At 48.7% G+C, this 22,543-nt stretch overlaps 1 protein-coding gene across 1 annotated transcript in view; it reads right to left on the minus strand.

Annotated features, from left to right (window-relative positions):
• Positions 1-22,543, minus strand: part of LOC121274141 (talin-2) — a 402,472-nt gene that overhangs the window by 62,921 nt on the left and 317,008 nt on the right. The window contains exons 29-33 of the mRNA XM_041181315.1: positions 15,215-15,423; positions 12,533-12,652; positions 11,414-11,611; positions 950-1,089; positions 272-365 (exon numbers count right to left, since the gene is read on the minus strand). Of these exons, the coding sequence (XP_041037249.1) occupies positions 272-365; positions 950-1,089; positions 11,414-11,611; positions 12,533-12,652; positions 15,215-15,423 (761 nt within the window). The remainder of the gene's footprint in view (positions 1-271; positions 366-949; positions 1,090-11,413; positions 11,612-12,532; positions 12,653-15,214; positions 15,424-22,543) is intronic.

Here is a 22,543-nt window from a genome sequence, read left to right on the forward strand (position 1 = left end):
TTAATCTCTTAGCATGACATATAGGTCTTGGCTCCACGATCTTAAGACTCTTTTATTTTGCTGGATCCAAAGCTCTTAACCAAAGTTGGAATTTTGCAATTTTCATGTTTTTAAGTTTACTCCAGCCGGGTAAGTTCCTGCGCCAAAGTAAACTGGCCTCCCTGTTATCACAGCAAGGTCACTTGATGTAACAGCAATCAGCCCAGTGAACAGGTTAACATTCACACTGTAAGCGAGCAAGATGTAGATGTAGTTCGGCTTCATTCTGTACCTCAAGCTCTCGGAGAGCGTTGTCACATTCCTTCTGGCCAGGAGCCTGCTGGGTGCATAGTGTAATCAACTGATTGATGCTCTCAGTAACAGCCCTGTAAGAAATTGGATAGACTCACTGTTAAATTAACACTTCAACACCTCTTCAACGAGTTCCAGGTCATGGACTTAATTCGAAGATTTGAAGGGCTTGCACCTTTCGTGACCTCAGGATGTCCCAAAGTGATTGACAACCAGAGACACACTTTTGAAGTGTAGCCCTGCTGTAATGTTGGAAACATGGCAGCCAATTTGTACACAGCAAGCTCCCATAAGAACAATGTGATAATGACCAGATAACGTGGGTTTTTTTTTGAGTGGCGTTGGTTGTCAAATATTGGCCAGGACAAAATAATGGCTGTGGAATCTTTTACATCCACCTGAGCAAGCAGACAGGGCCTCAGTTTAATATTTCATCTGAAAGATGTCTCCTCTGATAGTGCAGGGCTCCCTCAGTTCTGCACTGGAGTGTCAGCCTGGATTTTGTGCTCAAGTCTCTGGAGTGGGACTTGAACCCACAATCCTATGTCTCAGAAGCAAGAGTGCTACCCACTGAGCCACAGCTGACAGGGTGCTCAAACACGTGCCAAAGGGAAGCTCCAGCATCAGCTAAGTACAATGGATTTAAGCAGGTCCTTACCGAGCAGCAGCTGCCAGGAGATTTTTGGCGTTGGGTGCAGCAGAATCAACAGATAGTGACTTGGCAGCAAGCAGCAATTTGCTGGAAGCCATGGAGATATTCTTCAAGTTACCGATGACCTGGATCTGACCCTCTTTTGTCTGTGTGAAAACAAGCAAAACATTTAATGGTTTACATTGTTGTTCTGAATAGGCTTTCTGTCTCTCACAATAGTCCACTGTTCTATTCTCCACACAATACGAGGCTCTGTCAAACTAGCCATTCTATAGAAGCAGCCACTGAATTATAGGATCCTACAGCACTGAGGGTAGCCATTTGACTGACTGTGTCTGTGCTGGTCCTCGCAAAGAGCGAGCCAATCAATTCCTCTCTTTCCCCATAGCAATATTGTTTAAGTAGCGATCCACTTCCCCTCTGAAATTTATTGAAGAATCACTTTCACTACCAGCTCATTGTTGGTCAGAACAACTCCCTGTATAAAACCAATTCTCATCATCGTCACTGCCTTTTTGCCAATTATTTTAAATCTGTGTCCGCTGCTCATGGACCCTCAGCACTGGAAACAGTTTCTCCCTATTTACTCTATCAGCAATCCCTTTTTGCTATTAAATCTCCCCTTAACCTCCTCTGCTCCAAGGAGAACGATTCTGGCTTCTCCAGTCTCTCCATATTAATTGAAGTTCCCCACCCATGGGACCATTAGAACCAGGGAACCATTCTAGTGAATCTCCGCTGCACCTGCTCCAAAACGACAACCTTCCTAATGTGTGATGCCCAGAATTTAGGGACACAAAAACACAGTGCTCACATTACTGGGCAAGTAATCCAGAGGCCTGATCGAGTGACCCAGGGACACGAGCTTAAATTCCACCTCACCAACTGGTGAATTCAATATCAATTAATGAATACATCTGGAATAAAAAGCTGGTCTCAGTACTGGTGACCATGAAATTACCGGATTGTCTTTAAAACCCCATCTGATTCACTAATCAGGGGATTAGTGGAATCCCTTTGGGGAGGGAAATATGCTGTCCTTACCTGGTCTGGCCTACATGTGACTCCAGACCCACGGTAATGTGGTTGACTCTTAACTGCCCTCTGAGTTGGCCGATCAAGCCACTCAGATGGGAAGAAGGTGACTCACTACCACCATATTAAGGGCCATTAGGAATGGACAATAAGTGTTGGCCATGCCAGTGACGCCCACATTCTGTGACTTAATAGAAAAACTGGAGAGAACGCTCCAGCTGAATTCAAACATGAATAGAAAATGCTCCACCAGCAACTCACTGTAATTTTACAAACCGGATATTTTACAGCCTCTACGGGCTTGACCATATCCACAGCAGCTGATCTCAGGGTTAAACAGGGGACACATCAATGATGACTATCATGGTAGCCATCCATCTTTTCGGGGAAGCCTGTAGTGACACCAAGAGAGCCAGGGTTTCAACTAAAATGGCAGGGGGATGGGAGCCTGTGCAAAGAGTCAGAGGAGGGGGAATCAAGGACAAGAACAAAAGACAGAAAGGGGACTAAGAAAAGTGATAGGCAGAGAAATCAAGGGCAAGAATCAAATATGGTCTCAGTGAAAAATAGTGGGAATGGGACAAGTAATGTTAAAGAGACAAGCCATAAGGCTTTGCGCCTTAACGTGAGGAGCATTCGCAATAAAGTGGATGAAATAACCACGCAAATAGGTGTAAACAGATATGATATAGTCGGGATTATGGAGACATGGCTGCAGGGTGACCAGGAATGGGAACTGAACATCCAGGGGTATTCAGTATTTAGGACGACAAAAAGGAAAAGGCGGTGGAGCTGCATTGATGGTTAAAGAGGAAATTAACGCAATAGTGAGGAAAGATATTAACTCCGACAATGTGGAATCTGTATGGGTAGAGCTGAGAAACACTAAGGGGAAAAAAATGTTAGTGGGGGTTGTATATAGATTCCCAAACTGTAGTGGTGATGTTGGGAATGACATTAAACAGGAAATTAGAGATGCATGCAATAAAAGAACATCTGGAATTACAGGTGACTTTAGTATACATATAGATTGGGTAAATCAAATTAGTAACAATACCGTAGAGGAGGAATTCCTGGAGTGTATATGGGATGTTTTTCTGGGCCAATACATTGAGGAACCAATGAGAGAACAGGCCATCCTAGACTGGGTATTGTGTAATGAGAAAGGAATAATTGGCAATCTAGTTGTGCGAGGCCCCTTGGGGAATGAGCGACCGTAATACGATAGAATTCTTCAAGATGAAGAGTGACGTAGTTGATTCTGAGACTAGGGCCCTGAATCTTAATAAAGGAAACTACGATGGTATGAGGTGCGAGTTGGCTATGATGGATTGGGAAATGTTACTTAAAGGGATGACGGTGGATAGGCAATGGCAAACATTCAAAGAGCGCATGGGTGAACTGCAACAATTGTTTATTCCTGTCTGGTGTAAAAGTAACACAGGAAAGGCGGCCAAACCATGGCTTACAAGGGAAATTAGAGATAGTATTAGATCCAAGGAAGGGGCATACAAATTGGCCAGAAAAAACAACAGGCCTGAGGATTGGGAGCACTTTAGAATTCAGCAAAGGAGGACCAAAGGCTTGGTTAAGAAGGAGAAAATAGAGTACGAGAGTAAGCTTGCGGGGAACATAAAAACTGACTGTAAAAATTTCTATAGGTATGCGGAGAAAAAGATTGGTGAATACAAATGTAGGTCCCTTACAGTCAGAAACAGGGGAATTTATTATGGGGAACAAAGAAATTGCTGACCAACTAAATACATACTTTGGTTCTGTCTTCACGAAGAGGACACTAATAACATACCAGGAATGTTGGGGAACACAGAGGGAGAAACTGAAAGAAATCAGTATTAGTAGGGAAATGGTGTTGGAGAAATTGATGGGATTGAAGGCCGATAAATCCCCAGGGCCTGATAATCTACATCCCAGAGTACTTAAGGAAGTGGCCCTAGAAATAGTGGATGCATTGGTGGTCATCTTCCGAGATTCTGTATACTCTGGAACAGTTCCTACAGATTGGAGGGTAGCTAATGTAACCCCACTATTTAAAAAGGGAGGTAGAGAGAAAATAGAGAATTATAGACCAGTCAGCCTGATGATGGTAGTGGGGAAAATTCTAATGTCCATTATAAAAGATTTAATAGCTGAGCACGTGGAAAACAGTGGCAGAATCAGACAGAGTCAGCATGGATTTACGAAAGGGATATCATGCTTGACAAATCTACTGGAATTTTTCAAGGATGTAACGGTTAGGGTTGATGAAGGGGAGCCAGTGGATGTGGTTTATTTGGACTTTCAGAAGGCTTTCGACAAAGTCCCACATAAGAGATTGGCTTGTAAAATTAAAGCACATGGGATTGAGGGTAGTGTATTGAGATGGATAGAAATCTGGTTGGCAGACAGGAAACAAAGAGTAGGAATAAACGGGTCTTTTTCTGAATGGCAGGCAGAGACTAGAGGGGTACCGCAGGGATTGGTGCTGGGACCCCAGTTATTTATAATATATATTAATGATTTAGATGAGGGAATTAAATGTAATATCTCCAAATTTGCAGATGACACAAAGCTGGGTGGGAGGGTGAGCTGTGAGGAGGATGCAGAGATGCTTCAGTGTGATTTGGACAAGCTGAGTGAGTGGGCAAATGCATGGCAGATGCACTATAATATGGATAAACGTGAGGTTATTCATTTTGGTAGCAAAAACAGGAAGGCTGATTATTATCTGAATGGCTATAAATTGAGAGAGGGGAATGTGCAACGAGACCTGGGTGTCCTCATATACCAGTCACTGAAGGTAAGCATGCAGGTACAGCAGGCGGTAAAGAAGGCAAATGGTATGTTGGCCTCCATGGTGAGAGGATTCGAGTACAGGAACAGGGATGTCTTGCTGCAATTGTACAGGGCCTTGGTGAGACCACACTTGGAATAGTGTGTGCGGTTTTGGTCTCCTTATCTGAGGAAGGATGTTCTTGCTATAGAGGGAGTGCAGCGAAGGTTTACCAGACTGATTCCTGGGATGGCGGGACTGACATATGAGGAGAGATTGAGGCAGTATCTGGAAGGGAATTATATAAGTCAGGGTTCTTGCTCACATTAACCAGCCAGTGAACTGTGCTGGAAATGTGAGGGGAAGAACAAGATCAAAGAGGGCAAGAAAGTAGAAAAATTCTATCATACCACATTCCACAAGATGCACAGGACTTCACATCCAATGAATTAACTTTGTCAATGTAGTCACTGTTACATTGTGACAGCCAATTTGATGGAATGCTCTGGCACAGAAACAGGCCAATCAGCCCATCAAACCCTCAGCAGTGCAACCCCATTCCCTGTTTACTCACTTTGTCCTTTAATATTCCTATTTCAGAAACAAATTCCTTGTTACAAAGAATTTATCAGCTGTGTTTCAAGCAGCAAAGTCAGCCAGACGACCAGTTATGACAAAGTGCAGGAGGGAGTTGGCGGTGAGGATGAAAGTGAGACTGCTCCTGCTTTCCAATGTAGTATCTGCAATTCCAGAATTCATCGCTGGCAATCAGGTTCAGAGCAATGGAGCAGATAGCAGCAAGCAAATGTTGAATTCCAAGAGTACTGACTCAATGATACCAGTGCAAAACCATTTACCACAGAGCAAAAGCTGATCTAAGTGCAGCCTTTCATCCACATTATCTGAAGAGCAGTAAAGATCGAGGGAATGAAAGCAATGTTCATTTATATAGCGCCTTTCACATCCTAGAAGGAACCATAGCACATCCCCCAGTAAACTATTTTTGAACTCATTTTTTTAAAAAAGTGTTCATGGGATGTGGGTGTCGCTGGCTAGGCCAGCATTTATTGCCCATCCCTAATTGCCCTCTGAGCAAGGGCAATTAAGAGCCAATCACATTTTTGAGAGTCTGGAGTCACATGTAGGCCAGGCCAGGTAAGGACAACAGATTTCCTTCCCTAAAGGACATTACTGAACCAGATGGGTTTTTATGACAATCGGCAATGGTTTCATAGTCATCATCAGACGCTTAATTCCAAATTTCTTTTGAATTTCACCATCTGCCGTGGTGGGATTCGAACCCGGGTCCCCAGAGCATTACCCTGTGCAGTGACAATACCACATTGGCACCGCCTCCCTTTAGTCACTGTTGTAATATCGGAAATGTAGCAGTCAATTTGTGCATACCAAAATTCCACATACAGCAATGCGATAGTAACCAGTTAATCTATTCCCGGTGTTGATTGTGGGAATAATTATTGACCAGGGCACCGGGTAGAACTCCCCTGCTTTTCTTTGAAATAAAGCCATAGGATCTTTTACATCAACCTATGACCAGCCATATAAATACTGTGGCTATAAGAGCAGGTTAGAGGCTGGGAATCCTGCAGTGAGTAACTCACCTCCTGACTCCCCAAAGCCTGTCCACCATCTACAAGGCACAAGTCAGGAGTGTGATGGAATATTCTCCACTTGCCTGGATGAATGCAGCTCTCACAACACTCAAGAAGCCGGACACCACCCAGGACAAAGCAGCTCTGCTTGATCGGCACCCCATCCATCATCTTAAACATTCACTCTCTCCACCACTGACACAGTAGCAGCAGTGTACTCCCCCTTATACAAGATATCTGCAGCAACTCACCAAGGTACCTTCAACAGCATCTTCCAAACCCATGATCTCTACTATCTAGAAGGACAAGGGCAGCAGACACATGGGAACACCACCTGGAAGTTCCCCTCCAAATCATTCACCATCCTGACTTGGAAATATATCACCATTCCTTCACTGTTGCTGGGTCAAAATCCTGGAACTCCCTCCCTAACAGCACTGTGGGTGTACCTACACCACATGGACTGCAGCGGTTCAAGAAGGCAGCTCACCACCACCTTCTCAAGGGCAATTAGGGATGGGTAATAAAAGTTGGCCCAGCCAGCGACACCCACATCCCATGTAAGAATAAAAAAAAATGTTCTGTTATTCAGCCCTCTGGACTAATTTTGCTGCTCTGTGTTCTCAGGGTTATTCCATTAACTAAATGCTCACAGGATCTTGCCTAGGACAGAGTAGAAAAGAATAGGGTCTGCTAGGATCTGTCACTCGGAGAGTCAAACCCACCCTTTCAAAACACAGGTATTCCATTTCTGACCTTCAGCTAATGTGAAAGAAAGCATCAAGGGATAGGGAGTGGGACTAATCGCTATAATCAGAGCTGCTACATCCACCATTCAGTCTGAATGGCCACCTTCCGTGCTTGAGGGTCACACCAGGAGAGAAGGAGATGATGTTGCATCAAAAATGGCATTGGCTGTGTAAAGTTAGCACAAAGCTTCCCATCAGATTCCAATGACCCTCTAGACACTCTGGAAGGACAGCGGGAATGAAAAGGGGGTGGGATACCTGTTCCTGCTCACAGGGGACACGAGGAGCTGGTGATGCTGAATCAGACAGTGGAGGAGGGGCTAATGTACATCCTCCAGCTCAACAACATAGGCCAGAGCGGCTGGGAGATGGGCAAAGAAGGATTCATTTTCTCCTCACATTGAACTCCAAAAATCTTTAACTCCATTTTAAGCAAGTGAGAACCAGAGCTGGTTAGGATGTGATCTGTGTAACGCTGACCCAGAGTTCAATTCAAATCACATTCAGGATACCTGTACCTAACAACAGTGAACGTCACAACCTCAAACTGCCTCCAACTCGACACAAAGCAGTCTCTCACAGAGTCCTTGGAAGGGGAAACAGAGGGTATTCCACTAGAGGAGAGTCGACAGAGAGTTTGGGCTGCAGCAGATATTACTCTGTCAGAGAACGCTTCACATTTAATATAAAAGAAAACCATTTAAATTAACAATTTAAGCACAAAAATCCCCATGTTAAACAGCAGACAGTTTGTAGCAGAATTATAATGACACTGAGATTATTGTCAATGAAGTCAGTTAATTTCCACTCTGAGAGGGGACAGCCCCCTTCCCCCTACCCTCCTCCATCAAACCCCACCCCCCTGCCATGCCCCTCCCCCACCGCCATCCCCATCCCCCCATCACACCCCCTCCATCGCCATCCCCATCCTCCCAACCCCATCCCTCCGCCATGCTCCTCCCCCACCACCATCCCCACCCCCCCCACCCCCATCCCTCCGCCATGCCCCTCCCCCACCACCATCCCCAATCCCCCCAACCCCATCCCCCCAACCACCATCCCCATCCCCCCCACCCCCAACCACCATCCCCATCCCCCCCACCACCAACCACCATCCCCATCCCCCCAACCCCATCCCCCCTGCCATACCCCTCCCCCACCACCATCCCCAATCCCCCCAACCCCATCCCCCCAACCACCATCCCCATCCCCCCCACCCCCAACCACCATCCCCATCCCCCCCACCCCCAACCACCATCCCCATCCCCCCCACCACCTTCCCCATCCTCCCAAACCCATCCCTCCGCCATGCTCCTCCCCCACCACCATCCCCACCCCCACCCCCCCCACCCCCATCCCTCCGCCATGCCCCTCCCCCACCACCATCCCCAATCCCCCCAACTCCATCCCCCCAACCACCATCCCCATCCCCCCCCACCCCCATCCCTCCGCCATGCCCCTCCCCCACCACCATCCCCAATCCCCCCAACCCCATCCCCCCAACCACCATCCCCATCCCCCCCACCACCAACCACCATCCCCATCCCCCCAACCCCATCCCCCCTGCCATACCCCTCCCCCACCACCATCCCCAATCCCCCCAACCCCATCCCCCCAACCACCATCCCCATCCCCCCCACCCCCAACCACCATCCCCATCCCCCCCACCCCCAACCACCATCCCCATCCCCCCCACCCCCAACCACCATCCCCATCCCCCCCACCACCAACCACCATCCCCATCCTCCCAACCCCATCCCTCCGCCATGCCCCTCCCCCACCACCATCCCCAATCCCCCCAACCCCATCCCCCCAACCACCATCCCCATCCCCCCCACCACCAACCACCATCCCCATCCCCCCAACCCCATCCCCCCTGCCATACCCCTCCCCCACCACCATCCCCAATCCCCCCAACCCCATCCCCCCTGCCATACCCCTCCCCCACCACCATCCCCAATCCCCCCAACCCCATCCCCCCTGCCATACCCCTCCCCCACCACCATCCCCAATCCCCCCAACCCCATCCCCCCTGCCATACCCCTCCCCCACCACCATCCCCAATCCCCCCGACCCCATCCCCCCTGCCATACCCCTCCCCCACCACCATCCCCAATCCCCCCAACCCCATCCCCCCTGCCATACCCCTCCCCCACCACCATCCCCAATCCCCCCAACCCCATCCCCCCAACCACCATCCCCATCCCCCCCACCCCCAACCACCATCCCCATCCCCCCCACCACCAACCACCATCCCCATCCCCCCAACCCCATCCCTCCGCCATGCCCCTCCCCCACCACCATCCCCAATCCCCCCGACCCCATCCCCCCAACCACCATCCCCATCCCCCCCACCCCCAACCACCATCCCCATCCCCCCAACCCCATTCCTCCGCCATACCCCTCCCCCACCACCATCCCCAATCCCCCCGACCCCATCCCCCCTGCCATACCCCTCCCCCACCACCATCCCCAATCCCCCCAACTCCATCCCCCCTGCCATACCCCTCCCCCACCACCATCCCCAATCCCCCCAACTCCATCCCCCCAACCACCTTCCCCATCCTCCCAAACCCATCCCTCCGCCATGCTCCTCCCCCACCACCATCCCCACCCCCACCCCCCCCACCCCCATCCCTCCGCCATGCCCCTCCCCCACCACCATCCCCAATCCCCCCAACCCCATCCCTCCGCCATGCCCCTCCCCCACCACCATCCCCAATCCCCCCAACCCCATCCCCCCAACCACCATCCCCACCCCCAACTACCCCCCCCACCCCCAACCACCATCCCCATCCCCCCCACCCCCAACCACCATCCCCATCCCCCCACCACCAACCACCATCCCCATCCCCCCAACCCCATTCCTCCGCCATACCCCTCCCCCACCACCATCCCCAATCCCCCCAACCCCATCCCCCCAACCACCATCCCCACCCCCAACTACCCCCCCCACCCCCAACCACCATCCCCACACCCCCCACCCCCAACCACCCCCCCCACCCCCAACCACCATCCCCATCCCCCCCACCCCCAACCACCATCCCCACCCCCCCCCCCCACCCCAACCACCATCCCCACCCCCCACCCCCACCCACCCCCCCCCACCCCCAACCACCATCCCCATCCTCCCAACCCCATCCCTCCACCATGCCCCTCCCCACCACCATCCCCAATCCCCCCAACCCCCACCACCATCCCTAATTCCCCCAATCCCATCCCTCCGCCATACCCCTCCCCCACCACCATCCCCAATCCCCCCACCCCCAACCACCATCCCCATCCCCCCCACCCCCAACCACCATCCCCAATCCCCCCCCAACCCCTCCCCCCAACAACCATCCCCATCCCCCCCCACCCCCAACCACCATCCCCCCCAACCCCAACCACCATCCCCCCCAACCCCAACCACCATCCCCATCCCCCCCACCCCCAACCACTATCCCCATCCCCCCCCACCCCCAACCACCATCCCCATCCCCCCCACCCCCAACCACCATCCCCATCCCCCCCACCCCCAACCACCATCCCCCCCAACCCCAACCACTATCCCCATCCCCCCCCACCCCCAACCACCATCCCCATCCCCCCCCACCCCCAACCACCATCCCCATCCCCCCCCACCCCCAACCACCATCCCCATCCCCCCCACCCCCAACCACCATCCTCATCCCCCCCACACCCAACCCCATCCCCATCCCCCCCACACCCAACCCCATCCCCATCCCCCCCCACACCCAACCCCATCCCCATCCCCCCCACCACCAACCACCATCCCCATCCCCCCCCACCCCCAACCACCATCCCCACCCCCCCCCGACCCCCAACCCCATCCCCATCCCCCCCACCCCCGCCATGAAGAGGATCCACAGAATTTAGAGAGGTCAAGATGAATCTAACTGTAACTGTTTAAGGAAAGGAACAATCTAAGTTCTGTTCTTTGATTCTTGCTCTAACAGGCCTGGAAATGCAAAATTACAACAAAATCACAATAAAGCACCTTTAGCTACCTCACTATCTCTCAGGGTGATGCTGGTAAGGGCACATTTATTGCCCAACCCCAGTTGTCCTGAGGCATTAAGACCGAACCACACTTGGCACGGGACTAGAATCACGCAGCCTGGGTAAGAACAGGTTACCTGCTTCGCTGAAGACCATTCATTGGGTTTTTGCAATGCCAAGATAATTTTACCTGGAGGCAGTTCAAAAACAACCAGATTTTAACCCAATTTTCCAACTAGCCGCAGTGGGATTTGATCCCATGTCACAGCCAGCACTATAACCACCGGGCTACACCTCTCACCTGAGCTTGTCCAGCCATTTCGATGCCCGCGTCCAGAAACTCATCAAAATCTTCACTGAATTTGCCAGATGCAGCAGCTAATTGCCTGCTGGTCCCCCGAGAAGCGTGGACAACCTCACCCGCTGACTGATTCAGGCCAGCAGCAGCTTGATTCAACTCACTCTGAGCTTCCTGGAAACTCTTGCTGCTCGGCGGCAACTGCGGGAGAGGCGAAGGAGAAAGAGATCAACAAAGAGGATCAAGAGCGGCTCATCAACCCCAACCCGGACATTTATAAACCTCAACATCTGAAATTCACTCTCTCACACTGAGACACTCACGCACAGGAAAGGAGGCTCCAATAGCTCGACTTTGCACCTCTGTTAGAATCCAGCAATGCTTTAATATCCAGAAACTGCTTGCTACTGTGATTGCCAAGTGTGTAAGACAGATTAGATTTTGTCACACTCATGGCACAATGTAATATTGAGCGAGTCCCACAGAGTGATGTTGGAAACCAATTCTACCTTTTTAACTGGTGTCTACTGGGTTCTCATTGCACTGCCAGAATGTGGGGAAGTTGTGTTTTTGGATGAAGATGCGTGTTATCAGCTGGACAAAGTTGCTTACTATGGGTGGAGTAATTCGGGAATGTTATGACAAACAGTAGCTGCAAGACTGAATCTTCCCAGCATTTTGGTAAGTATGACTGTGGCCTGTCTAACAAGCAGGGTATGATAACACTGGGATCAGTCTGACCTGGCCCTTCTATGATAACACTGGGATCAGTCTGACCTGGCCCTTCTATGATAACACTGGGATCAGTCTGACCTGGCCCTTCTATGATAACACTGGGATCAGTCTGACCTGGCCCTTCTTTGAATGTGGGTTATGTCACCAGGCCTCCCATTTGGTCACTTACCTCTCCTATTCTTACACATTCCGGACATATGGAATTGAGGATTCCAGATTTCTGGAAAACTGCGCTGGCCATTTTGTTACAGTAAGGAGGAGAATTTTACTGATGGTGAGTGAAGGGGAGACTCTGGCCTGGTTGCCTGGATCATCTCCCAGGTCTCTGCATGATTTTTTTTTAAAATGGTCTATTCAAAATAACTTGGTTCATTTTTAAAATCTTACCGAGTCAACCAGCAGTTTTTTGCTGGACTCTCCAATGCTTTTAAGTGCCATGTCAACATCCTTCTGCCCTGGCAAGCAGTTCACACAGCTGTTCAGCGAGTGAGATACAGACTTAGCCACCTTTAGAAAAGAAACAAACAATATTGATACAACCATCCGGACTGGGGCTCAGAGGCTTACTGACCGACTCAAGAACAGTCCAGCTCACTGGTGTGTCACATGGCCTCAGTCTACACCAAGGAGATGTCCCTGTAAACATGGTGAGAGGTGCCAATGCCACCTGAAGCACTAACAGCTTGGATTTATATAGCACCTTTACTGCGGTGAAACATTCGGAGGCACTTAGCAGCAGTGTTATTAAACCAACTTTGACACCGAGCCACATATTAGGGAAAATGACCAAAAACTTGGGCAAAGTGGTAAATTTTAAGAAGCGACTTTGAGGATGAGAGAGGCCAAGAGACGGAGAGGGAATTCCAGAGGGCCCAGGGAGCTGAAGTCATGGTCGCCAAAGGTGCAACAATTAAAATTAGAGATACTCAAAAAGGCCAGAATTAGAGGCGTGCAGATATCTCAGAGCCTTGCAGGGCTGGCAGAAGACAGCGATATCTCAGAGATGTGTGGAGCTGGAGGGGAATGGAGAGAGTTTGGAGGACTGTAGGTTTGAAAGGGGTGAGAGAGAGAACCTGAGAGAGAGAGACAGAGAGAGAGAGAGAGAACCTGAATAAACAAGTTGTCATGTGCCATTTAGGGAGATCTTTGAGCATTCAGTTCGCAGTGACAGGACTAAAAGGACTGGAGATCATTCTATATCTTTTAGTTGGTTTTTGAGATGTGGGTGTCACTGGCCTCCATTGCTCACCTCTGGAAAATGCAGAGATAGGCTTTGTTTTTGAGGGGTTTGATACCCTCTGGTAATGGTGTTGGTGTTGGACCAGATTAAGCAGGTTGGCTTGTTTCTTTTGATAAAAGTCACCACCGGACCTGTTTGGAATGTAACAGGCAGGAAAATACTCAAAAATAAAAGCAGATTAAACATCAAATGACCAATTATTTTTGAAATGTCTAAACATACCTAACAATTATAGATCAGCAAGTTTAGGAGAAATATTCTGAAATATTTTCAGGAATGCGAGAGATAAATTGTGGAATATTTTCTTCCATAGCAGTAATACCAGGGGTCTGAATAGACGAACACAAGGTTGGTTACTGTTTACAGAGAGAATCACAGGTAAAGCTCGGGGTGGGGAGGAGGGGTCTCCTCACTAATGCAAGTCAACCTCTGCCTTGTTGCTGCTTTTTAAAAATATTCATTCACGGGATGTGGGTGTCGCTGGCTGGGCCAGAATTTATTGCTCAGAAGGTGGTGGTGAGCTGCCTTCTTGAGCCGCTGCAGTCCATGTGGTGTAGGTACACCACAGTGCTGTCAGGGAGGGAGTTCCAGGATTTTGACCCAGCAACAGTGAAGGAACAGCCAATATATTTCCAAGTCAGGATGGTGAGTGACTTGGAGGGGAACTTCCAGGTGGTGGTGTTCCCATTTATCTGCTGCCCTTCTCCTTCCCGATGGTAGAGGTCGTGGGTTTGGAAGGTGCTGTCGAGGGATCCTTTCCTGCAGTGCATCTTGTAGATGGTACACACACTGCTGCTACTGTGCATTGGTGGTGGGGGAAGTGAATGGTTACTGTGGTGGATGGGGTGCCAACCAAGCAGGTTGCTTTGTTCTGGATGCTTCTGCTAGTATTATTCTGCATTGCAGTCCACTGCACAGGGGTCAGTTTTACAGCGTCCATTCTCTCAGTGCTGGTTAACAGAGTGAATTGAAGTACACTGTTGGGGAATTGAACAGGTCAGTTTGCTGCTCTGTGTAGTCTATCAAAAGACAACAAAGATAGTGGAGTGGGGAACTATTGAAGATATTCACACCCTTTCTAACTTACAAAGTTCTCATTTAAAGAATTCCTTACAATATTGGGCCTAGTATTTATGTAGCCCTGTTTCATGTATGACAGAGATGATGCTGTAATGTAGAGATCAAGCCTATTACCCAGGGAAGGAGAGGACTCGCTGAAGAGAAATAGAATCAAATATGAAAGGGACAATTTTAAGCCAATTCGTTCAGTGGGAATCCAGTGGATTCAGGGCTCACCCACCTGCTGGGTTCATCTCTCCAGCATCCTCCAACTTTCCTCTTTCCTACCAGGCTGATTAGGAAAGAAAGATTTGCATTTATATATCGTCTTTCACCACCTCATAACGTCCCAAAGTGCTTTACGGCCAACGAAGGTATTTTTGGAAGTGTACTCACTGCTGAATTTGTGCACAGCAAGATTCCATAAGCAAATCATCTGTGTTTTTGTGATGCTGACTGAGGGATAAATATTGGCCAGGAGATGAGGGATAACCCTGCTGCTCTTTGAAGTCGTGCCATGGGATCTTTTACATCCAACCGAGAGTGCAGACGACATCTCGACACTCTGGCAGGATAGAACTGGGAATGTCAGCCTGGAATTCTGCTCAAATCCCTGGAGTGGGACTTGAACCAACAACCTTCTGACTCCAAGGTGAGTGTGCTACGCACTGAGCTACTGCTGACATCCTGATTTCAGTTAACCCTGGATCTTAGTATAGCAAATATACACACACTATATACAGTCTGAGGAAGGTGCTTGGTCTGCCAACCTGTGCCAGCCTTTGCTGACTCTCTGCATCTCCGGGCGAGGCGAGCGCGTGCTTGGCTTCCTGGATCAGCACGGCAGATCCATCCATCACATCCCGAGCCGTATCCAGCATGGAATTCTGAGCCGGAGAGTTATCTGTTGAGGCTGCCACCCCACGGGCTGCTGATGCCAGCGTCTTGAGAGCTTGTGCTGTTTCTCGGGCAGCGATACCTGAGAGCAGGACACAATCGAGTGATCTCATGGAGCCCTTTTGGCACATTAATAGATCAACGCAATAAATAGAATCAAAACACCAAACAACCTCTCGCCTCATCACCAACACTCAGCCGCACCCTCCTGGCCTGCTCCATTTCTCAGTCTGGGTGGGTCGGAGGATGTGGCAGGGCCCCTGATCCACTTGCCTCAGTGGCACAGTCCACATAAAAGCTCAGGGGATATCGGCCAGACCTCTGACACGGTCAGTCACTGAACGGAAGGTTAAGAACGTCCCTGGCTGCCCTTCCCAAATGGTCCAAACATTTCAACTTTCAAGTTTTTATTTTTATTCATTCACAGGATGTGGGCTTCGCTGGCTGGGCCAGCATTTATTACCCATCCCTAGTTGCCCTTGAGAAGGTGGTGGTGAGCTGCCTTGAGCTGCTGCAGTCCATGTGGTGTAGGTACACCCACAGTGCTGTTAGGGAGGGAGTTCCAGGATTTTGACCCAGCGACAGTGAAGGAACGGTGATATATTTCCAAGTCAGGATGGTGAGTGACTTGGAGGGGAACTTCCGGGTGGTGGTGTTCCCATTTATCTGCTGCCCTTGTCCTTCTAGATGGTAGTGGTCGTGGGTTTGGAAGGTGCTGTGAAAGGAGCCTTAGTGAGTTGTTGCAATGGACCTTGTAGGTGATACACACACTGCTGCTACTGTGCATCAGTGGTGGAGGGAATGAATGTTTGTGGATGTGGTGCCAGTCAAGCGGGCTGCTTTGTCCTGGATGGTTTCAAGCTTTCTAAATTGTTGGAACCGCACACATCCAGGCAAGTGGGGGGCATTCCATCATACTCCTGATTTGTGCCTTGTAGATGGTGGACAGGCTATGGAAGCCAGGAGATGAGTTACTTGTCACAGGATTCCTAGCATCTGATCTGCTCTTGTAGCCACAGTATTTATATGGCTAGTCCAGTTCAGTTCCTGGTCAATGGTAACCCACAGGATGTTGATTCTGGGGGATTCAGCAATGGTAATGCCATTGAATGTCAAGGGGCAATAGTTAAGTTCTCTCTTGTTGGAGGTGGTCACTGCCTCGTACTTGTGTGGCACGAATTTCCTTGGCCACTTGTCAGCCCAAGTCTGGATATTGTCCAGGACTTGCTGCATTTGGACATGGACTGCTTCAGTATCTGAGGAGTCGCGAATGGTGCTGAACAATGTGCAATCATCAGTGAACATCCCCACTTCTGACCTTATGATGGAAGGAAGGTCATTGATGAAGCAGCTGAAGATGGTTGGGCCGAGGACACTACCCTGAGGAATTCCTGCAGTGATGTCCTGGAGCTGAGATGACTGACCTCCAACAGCCACAACCATCTTCCTTTGTGCGAGCTATGACTCCAACCAGCGGAGAGTTTTCCCCCGATTCCCATTGACTCCAGTTTTGCTAGGGCTCCTTGATGCCACACTCGGTCAAATGCTGCCTTGATGTCAAGGACAGTCACTCTCACCTCACCTCAGGAGTTTAGCTCTTTTGTCCATGTTTGAACCAAGGCTGTAATGAGGTCAGGAGCTGAGTGGCCCTGGTGGAACCCAAACTGGGCATCAGTGAGCAGGTTATTGCTAAGCAAGTGCCGCTTGATAGTACTGTTGATGACCCCTTCCATCACTTTACTGATTATCAAGAGTGGACTGATGGGGTGGTAATTGGCCGGGTTGGATTTGTCCCGTTTTTTGTGGACAGGACGCACCTGGCACAAGTCTTCAGCACTATTGCTGGGATATTGTCAAGGCCTATAGGCTTAGCAGGATCCAGTGCCTTCAGCTGTTGCTTGGAGTGAATCTAATTGGTTAGAGACTAGAAGCTATGATGCAGGGGACCTCCGGAGGAGGTCGAGATGCATCATCCATTCGGCATTTTTGGCTGAAGATGGCTGCAAATGCTTCAGTCTTATCTTTTGCACTGATGTGCTGGGCTCCCTATCATTGAGGATGGGGATATTTGTGGAGCCTCCTCCTCCAGTGAGTTGTTTAATTGTCCACCACCATTCACGACTGGATATGATCTGATCTGTTGGTTATGGGATCACTTAGCTCTGTCTATCATTTGCTGCTTCTGCTTTTTAACATGCATGTAGTCCTGTTGACACCTCATTTTTAGGTATGCCTGGTGCTGCTCCTGGCATGCCCTCCTGCACTCTTCATTGAACCAGGGTTGATCCCCTGGCTTGATGGTAATGGTAGAGTGGGGTAATATGTCAGGCCATGAGGTTACAGATTGTGGTTGAGTACAATTCTGCTGCTGCTGGCAGCCCACAGCGCCTCATGGATACCCAGTTTTGAGCTGCTAGATCTGACCTGAATCTAACCCTTATAGCGTGGTGATAGTGCCACACATGATGGATGGCATCTTCAATGTGAAAACGGGACTTCACCTCCACAACGACTGTGCGGTGATCACTCATGAGCTATCCTAGAAATGATACAGATACAGGAGGGGGCGTAAATGAATCTGTCAGAGGTGTAGATTACAGACAGCATTATAACTCTGAGCCCCGAGCAGTGTGAACTAGATTTATTGTCGTGCTCATTTCGCTTCCCACTGTAAACACTTGCTGCTTCTGTTATTCTTCATACAACTGAGGTACTGATTCTGTTTTATCATTGATTGCTTGTCATGGTTTGCTTTCCAATGTTGAGAAGACCTGCTGAAAAATGAATTAGAACAGGAGCAATAACTCAAGCTGCAAAAATAATGAACTCTGTAAAAATGGCTGGACTCTGAAGGACTCCTGACTGTTCCCTGCGAGAGACTCTGACTGTATTTTTGAAGTATAATGTCGAAAACAGCATCGGGTTTTGTCACAGTAAGGTCCCTAAACAGCAACGTGATAATAACTAGATCACCTGTTTTAATGAACACACTGGTCCGTTGTAGTAAATGGACACATTTATTGGGTGAAATCTGAAATTAAAGTGAATCTAAAGGGATATTTTGTTAGAGGTTCAGGAAATTATACCAGGCTTTCACGTCGAGTTTTGAATCTTATATGAAGCACTCTGTACCTCCCTCTGCTCGCTGCCTATCCCACACCTCATCCACCCATTGAGCACACACAGAATGTGAGGCCATCATTTTGAACCCGAGAAAAGACAATTCAGAGTATTTTCTGAACGGCCAGACTCCAGGAATTGTAGAGAAGGAAAGGGATTTAGGTGTTCATGTTGAAAAAACACTGAAATCTGCCTCGCAGGTCGTGAAAGTTATCCAAAAGATTAAAGGCCAGTATCTCAAAGGGGTTGGAGTACGAACAGGAGGAAGTGATGCTTCAGTTGTACAAAACCGTGGTCAGATCCCATCTCAATACTGCATTCACTTCTGGCATTGCACATCAGGAACAGATGGCAGAATAGATAAGGGAGAACCAGTGGATGTGGTGTATTTGAGTTTTCAGGAAGCTTTTTATAAAGTCCCACATAAGAGGTGAGTGTGCAAAAATAAAGCTCATGGTTTTGGGGTAATATATTGGCATGGATTGAGAATTGGTTAGTAGACAGGAAACAGAGAGTAGGAATGAATGGGTCCTTTTTGGATTGGCAGGTGGTGATTAGTGGGGAACTGCATGGATCAGTGCTTGGGCCCCAGCTATTCACAATATATATCAATGACTTGGATGAGGGAACCAAATGTAATATTTCCAAGTTTGCTGACGACACTAAACTTGATGAGAATGTGAGTGGTGAGGAGGGTTAAGAGGCTTCAAGGTGATTTAGGCAGGTTGAGTGACTGAACAAATACATGGCAGATGCAGTATAACGTGGATAAGTGTGAAGTTATCCACTTCAGTAGGAGAAACAGAATGGCAGAGTATTATTTAAATGGTGATATATTGGGGATTGTTGATGTACAAAGAGACCTGGGTGTCCTTGTACACCAATCACTGAAAGCAAGCATGCAGGAGCAGCAAGCAGTTAAGAAGGCAAATGGTGTGTTGGTGTTCATTGTGAGAGGACTTGAGTACAGGAGCAAGGATGTCTTACTGCAGCTGTACAGGGCCTTGGTAAATCACAGAATTGTTATGATGTTGAAGAAGGCCATCGGCCCATTGTGTCTGCACCGGCTCTCTGAGCATTTTAACTTTGTGCCAATCTCCTGCCTTTTCCCCGTAACCCTGCACATTGTTTCTGTTTAAATAATCATCCAATGCCTCTTGAATGCCTCGATTGAATCTGCCTCCACCACACTTCCAGACAGCGCACCCCAGACCCTAACTACTCGCTGTGTGCAAAAGCTTTTTCTCACCTCACATTTGCTTCTTTTGGAAAACATTTTAAAACTCTGCCCTCTGGTTCTCGATCTGTTTACGAGTGGGAACAGTTTCTCCCTATCTACTCTGTCCAGACCCCTCATGATTTTGAAAACTTCTATCAAGTCTCCTCTTAGTCTTCTCCTCTCCAAGGAAAACAGTCCCAACTTCTCCAATCTTTCCTTATAACTGAAGTGTCTCATCCCTGGAACCATTCTCGTAAACCTCTTCTGCACTCTCTCCAATGCATTCACATCCTTCCTATAGTGTGGCACCCAGAACTGTACATAATACTCCAGCTGAGGTCTAACCAGTATACTTTATAAGTTCATCATAACCTCCCTGCTCTTGTACTCTATGCCCCTATTAATGAAACCTAGAATACTTTATGCTTTAGAAACAGCTCTCTCTACCTGTCCTGCCACCTTTAAAGACTTATGTACATATACACCCAGGTCTCTCTGCTCCTGAACACCCTTTAGAATAGTATCCTTTATTTTATACTGTCTCTCCATGTTCTTTGTACCAAAGTGTATCACCTCACACTTCTCCGCATTGAACTTCATCTGCCACCTATCTGCCCACTCCACCGATGTGTCAATGTCCTTTTGAAGTTCTACACTGTCCTCCTCACAATTTACAATTCTCCCAAGTTTTGTATCATCCACAAACTTTGAAATTGCCCCCTGTACACCAAGATCTAGATCGTTTATCTATATCAGGAAAAGCAAGGTTCCCAATACCAACCCCTGGGGAACTCCACTGCAAACCTTCTTCCAGCCCAGAAAATACCCATTAACCATTACTCTCTGTTTCCTGTCCCTCAGCCAATTTTGTATCCACGTTGTTACTGTCCCTTTTATTCCATGACCTATAACATTCCTCACAAGTCTGTTGTGTGGCACTGTCTCAATACCTTTTGGAAGTCCATATACACTGCATCAATGGCCTTTCCCTCATCAACCATCTCTGTTACTTCCTCAAAAACTCCAGCAAGTTAGTTAGACAGGATTTTCCTTTGACAAATCCATGCTGACTCTTCTGAATTAATCTACATTTTTCTATGTGACTATTATTTCTACCCCAAATAATTATTTCTAGAAGTTTCCCCACCACCGAAGTTAAACTGACTGGTCTGTAGTTGCAGGGCAGATCTTTACAGCCTTTTCTGAACAAGGGTTTAATGTTTGCAATTCTCCAGTCCTCTGGCACCTCCCCCGAATCCAGGGAACATTGAAAGATTATTCCCAGTGCCTCTGCAATTTCCACTGTCTCTTCCTTCCATATTCTTGGATGCATCTCACCCGGTCCCGGTCCCTTATCAACTTTAAGCACCGACAGCTGATCCAACACCTCCTCCTTATCAATTTTAAACCCTTCCAGTGACTGAGTTTCCTCTTCTGTCACCATGGCCTGGGCAGCATCTGCCTCCTAGGTAAAGGCAGATACAAAATATTCATTTAACACCTCAGCCATGCCTCTTGTCTCTCTGTGTAAATCCCCTTTTTGGTCCCCAATCAGCCAGACTCCTCCTTTTACCACCCTTTTACTATTGCTGTGCTTATAGAATACTTTGGGATTTCCTCTTATGTTAGCTGCCAGCCTTTTATCATAATCCCTCTTTGCTTCTTGTACTTGCTTTTTTCACATCCCTTCTGCACCTTCTGTATTCAGCTTGGTTCCCAATTGTATTTGCTACCTGACACCTGTTGTAAGTACGCTTTTCCTTCTTTAGTTTAATTTCTATCTCCTTTGTCATGCAGGGAGCTCTGGACTTGCTTGTCCTACCCTTCCCTTCCTAACAGCGCTGTGGGTGTACCTACACTTGGACTGCAGCGGTTCAAGAAGGCAGCTCACCACCACCTTACTCAAGGGCAACTAGGGATGGGCAATAAATGTTGGGCCACATCCCGTGAATGAATAAAAGAATTTCTGGAGATCAGATGATCCCCAAATGGCTGTGGATGCCAATTAAATTGCAGCTTTCAGAATGAAAATGACAGTTTTTTTTATTAGGACGAGGAAGTGGGCAAAGGTGGGTAAATGGGAATTGAGGTGCAGCTCAGCTACGAGTGAACTGAATGGTGAAACAGGTTAAAGTGGCCTTCTGGTGGGAAGGAGGGCAGTTAGAAGGGCAGAGGAGGGGTGGGGGGTGCTCTGCATCCAATCGGGAATTTAGGCCTATGCAGGATGTCATGTGACAGAGGGGTTATGCTGCAAACAGAAAGTTGGGCCCCGCTCTCTCAATCTCTCTCTCTTTTTTAAAATCATGGGAGGCTCCAATAATGTTTTAAAAATGTGTTAAAAGGGCATCCAGTCACTGCCACCTTCAGCAGCAGAATCTGCTGCTACATTCAGCCACAGTCCCACTGACCGGCCTTCTCTCCCCCCACCACCCCTGCTGCCTTGTAATGACTGCAGTTAGACATTCCCAAACCCTTACATGGCTCAAGCCTGAACAATACAGCAAGCAGCCAAACATTGCCGACGATTGGGTCGTTAACAGCTTGTTAATTAATCATTTCAAAATGGTAGGCGGGCTTCCAACTGGCTGCTTGCCCTTTCGAGACTGGCATGATGATGTTGAATAGCCAGCCCGACATCATCACCAGGTGTTTTAGTCAGATCACTGGCTAGATTGTCGGTGCACAGCGGTGAGGGCACTTCACACTCACTTGAGGGGCAGGTGGAGACAGAGAGAGCCCAGGACACCGGCAGTCGGAGGGCAGCTGGAGACCAGGACGAGGCTCAGTCGAAGGCTGACGATGGGCCTCTGGAGTGGTTCATTAGGTGGCAGATGCTGGATTTCCAGTGAGTTGTGAAGGAGGA

This window comes from Carcharodon carcharias, assembly GCF_017639515.1.
Source record: "Carcharodon carcharias isolate sCarCar2 chromosome 32 unlocalized genomic scaffold, sCarCar2.pri SUPER_32_unloc_2, whole genome shotgun sequence".
Classification (NCBI taxonomy): domain Eukaryota; kingdom Metazoa; phylum Chordata; class Chondrichthyes; order Lamniformes; family Lamnidae; genus Carcharodon; species Carcharodon carcharias.